A 4,182-nucleotide genomic window follows, 5' to 3' on the forward strand; every position below is an offset into this window, starting at 1 on the left:
AATAATAAAGAGCATATATGGTGGTTCTTACTAGTTTTAACTGTTATAAAAATATATTTCTATTAAAATAAATTATACTTTAGACATATAGTTTAAACAATACAATATTTTTGAGAGTAATAAATTTGAATTGTTAAACATAAATAATAATATAAGTAAAAAAAATGTAATTAATGTTTAATTAATTTCCTATTCATTACTTTGCTAGAGTGTTGAAAAAAAGGATTACCAACGAGCATATAGAGTTTCTTTTACCATTTAAATGAATTTAAATATGTTTTTAATACTATAAACCATTGAAATGTATATGGTCTCCTTCATTGAGTATTTATTGTTTTTAAGAGGTATTTAATTATTTTAATAAAAATCCCTATTTTTATTAAAAATTAAAATCCTTATTAATTATAGTTTCGAATCACATATATTTTACTTATAATGTTATGATTAATATTTAACAATTCAAATTCACTTCTCGCGAATTAACAAATATAAATAACAAAATACAAAATAAGTTATACAATACTACAAACACTAAAATATTATTATTGTCAATATGAAATTTTCTCTTTAAAATTCAAAGATAAAAATTTTCCACGAAAAAACTTCTTATCAAGTTTTCTTCTATTTTTTTATAACTTGAATATTTTTTTTACACTATTCAATTCTTTTTTTCTTCATTTAACTAGTACTTTTATATCTGTTTATTTTCCATACAGCTATTAATTTTTTTTATCAAAAACGCTAATAATTCCTTTTATTAACAAATCATTAACTCTAATAATTCTCAATAAAGACTTTTTTTTTTTTTTTTTTTTGCGTTCTTTTTTTGTCACCTAGGTAAGCTGGTAATAATTCTGCATCCAACGTTTTTTCTTCTATTTTATCCTCTACATTTACTACTTGATTTATTTACTTTCCATAAATTACATTTTTAATTTATTAAATTATTATTCAATGAATTTGCTAGAGTAATGAAAAACAAATTATTAAAGAGAATATGAAGTTTTCTCTAGTAATTAAATGGATTTAAAATATAATATTAATAATATAAACAAATAAACCGCAATAATGCGGTTAATTGTGGATTTACTTTGATAAAAATTATGTATTCTTATTAAAAACATATATTTTCATTAATTATTAATTTTTAAGTACAAAATAATTATTGCTTTTTATAAGTAATTTTCAGTAATTTAAGTTCAATGCTTTTAAAAATAATAAAAATACATAAATAATAAAAAAATATTTTAATTATATTAATATCATTTAACGAAAATTTTGTTTTTAAAAATTGAAAAATATTCTTATGTAATTTTTCTTTCTAAAAAATTTTTCTCTTTTAATTTTTTTTTTTTTAAAAAAATAAAATATATTTCTATAAAAAAAATTTAGACAAAATATTAATTTTTCTTTTTTTTAACTAGATCTTGTGCATAACAAATCTTATATTCTCTGTTAAATCATTAATTTTTATTCTCGTAAAGGTTATCTAACCTTTTAGTAAAGAATTTGCAAATATTTAATTTATAACTTTTTATTTTATTTATTCCCACCTCTATCATAGATTCTGATTCTGTTTTATTGTCTGTAATCTCTTTATTAGATTCTGATTCTGTTTTATTGTCTGTAATCTCTTTTTTAGATTCGGATTCTGTTTTATTTTCTATCATCTCATTCATAGATTCGGTTTCTGTTTTATTGTCTGTCACCTCGTTCTTAGATGCGGATTCTGTTTTATTGTCTATCATCTCTTTCACAGATTCGGATTCTGTTTTATTGTCTGTCATATCTTTCTTAGATTCGGATTCCGTTTTATCGCCTGTCATCTCTTTCTTACATTCGAATAAAAATTTCTCAAATTCTGAGTTAAGTTCTCTCATAATACTATCAATTTTTTTGATTTTTTCTTCATTTGGAATATTACGTCGACGAGATATTGAATATAGATCATTAACTTTCGTATTTGAAATATTATTAAATTCATCATTCCATTTTCTTAATTTCGATTTAGAGTCCATTTCCCTTGTTTCTTTAATAAATCGATCCCAAAATTGTGGAATCATGACCTTACGCCAATAATTGTACGGATCCTTGTATAGATCCGGATCCTTACATATGTTTTTTTTATTATCTAATGGACGTTCTTCTAGACATCCTTCAGCGTTAGTTTGCTTTTTTCCTGCTATGTGACCCTCCGCTAATACTCTTCCATATTTCAACTCATTTTTTGTTTGCAATATATTTTTATAAATAAAAGTTTTATAGGAATCACACTATGGGTTAAATAAAAATTTTTTAAAAGAATATTTCTTTTGATAGAATAGAAAATCAAATGAAATGTTAAAAATAATTAGAAATAAAATATATCTATATGTATATTTTTTGTAAAAATTTTAACTTACGTTGTAAAAACATTGATACATCCAAATTAAAAGAAGGAATGTAGTAATTTTTAAACATAAAGTTAATGTTTTCATAATAATATATTTATAGAATTATATTGAAGTGGACGTTGTTAATTCAGGTGTGAAATCATTTCAATTTTCAATAATACTAAATTATGGATTTGTAATATAAATTTAGATATTATTATAACTTATATTAATTTCTCAAATTTTTAAAATAAAAAATTATTTTCATATATGAAATGTAATTTCTAATTTTTTATTATTATATATGATATTATGGTTAGTTTAGATACGAATAATATTCTTAATTCTTTAAAAAATAATATAAGAATGTTAATTAACAAATAAATAAAAAATATAATAAATAGGATAATGTTATTTTAAAAATATTTTATTAAAATTTTATTTATCTTTAAATTATGTAAAAAAATAAAATATTTTTAATTTAATGCACATAAAAATTATAAATGATATACATTTAATGTTAAAGGAATTTTTTTAATTTTTTTTTTCTAAACTACCAATCTCTGTGAATTATGTCGAACTTTAAATTATTTAATATACAGTATATTATGATTTATAAATATAAATCTTCATATATTATAGAGATATATCTCCATCAAAAAAAGAAAAAAAACTCTATAAATTAAAAATATTTATACGCATGTATCTTTAATACAGTATACTACATTTGTGATAATTTTTCACTTAATATAAAACTAATTTTTGTTTGTGTATATTTTTCTTTTAAATATAACTTTTTTGATTTTTCTTATATACTTTTTTTTATCTTAATTTTTTTTTTTTTTTTAATATTATTATTGATAAATGTTTATATAATATATGTATATATTTATTTTTTGTTATAACTATTTTTTAAAAAAAATTACTTTTCAACCATTTAAAAAAAAATAAAAAAAATTTAGTAAGTACTTAATTTAAAAGGAAAAACTGAAAATAGGTATTTACTTTAAAGAAATTATAATAAAAAATCTTATAAAAAGCACCTTTACAAATCAAATTAATTAATTATAATTTAAAAAAAAAAAAAAGAAAATACTATTTTTTTAATCATATATTTACCGTAAAAGATATTTTTTAAAAAAAGTTTTATTTTTTGATAAATTTACTTTATTCTAAAAATATATTTTTGTAAATTTACTTTTTTACTAATAATACTTATTAGTTTAAATTTTTATATAAATATTATTTACTGAATATAAAAATATATCTTTTGTTAAATATAATAGATTTTTTCTTATAAAATTCAAAAGAATGGATTTTTATTGCCATATAAAATATATGAATAAATAAAGATAAAATTAAATTATAAAATAACTTTTTGCATATATATAATCATAATCTTCTAATTGAATATAAAAAAAAATTATTTTATTTTCTTTTTTTTTTCCTTTATATATTTATTTGATAAGTTTTGATTATTATTAGGATGTGTTTATTTTCTTTTTTATTTTTAGTTTTATATATTTATAGCACAATTTTTTATTTTTCATTTTACTTACCAAATAATTTAGTTAACTCATTTATATGGTATAAATGAATTCAACAATTGTTCCTTCCTAATATAACTTTTTTCTTAATAGGTTAAATTTTATAAGACATCTTTGTAAATATTAATGAAGAATTTTAATAAGAATTTTTGTTTTTTATATTTAATTTGTTAGAAACGTTGATGTATTATTATAAAAAAGTGGTGTGTATATATACTATCATTTTTAATATTTCAACACTAATTTTTCTCTAAAAGATAATC

At 18.1% G+C, this 4,182-nt stretch overlaps 1 protein-coding gene across 1 annotated transcript; it reads right to left on the reverse strand.

Moving 5' to 3' along the window:
- Positions 1 to 1,463: 1,463 nt before the first annotated feature.
- Positions 1,464 to 2,477, reverse strand: PGAL8A_00497800 (fam-g protein; the record flags this gene model as incomplete). Its single annotated transcript, XM_028673787.1, has 2 exons — positions 1,464 to 2,273; positions 2,403 to 2,477. 2 exons carry the CDS (start codon positions 2,475 to 2,477, stop codon positions 1,464 to 1,466), a joined length of 885 nt encoding a protein of 294 aa, XP_028530205.1.
- Between the last annotated feature and the right edge of the window lie 1,705 nt (positions 2,478 to 4,182).

This window comes from Plasmodium gallinaceum (assembly GCF_900005855.1).
Source record: "Plasmodium gallinaceum strain 8A genome assembly, contig: PGAL8A_v1_145, whole genome shotgun sequence".
In the NCBI taxonomy this organism is placed as follows: domain Eukaryota; phylum Apicomplexa; class Aconoidasida; order Haemosporida; family Plasmodiidae; genus Plasmodium; species Plasmodium gallinaceum.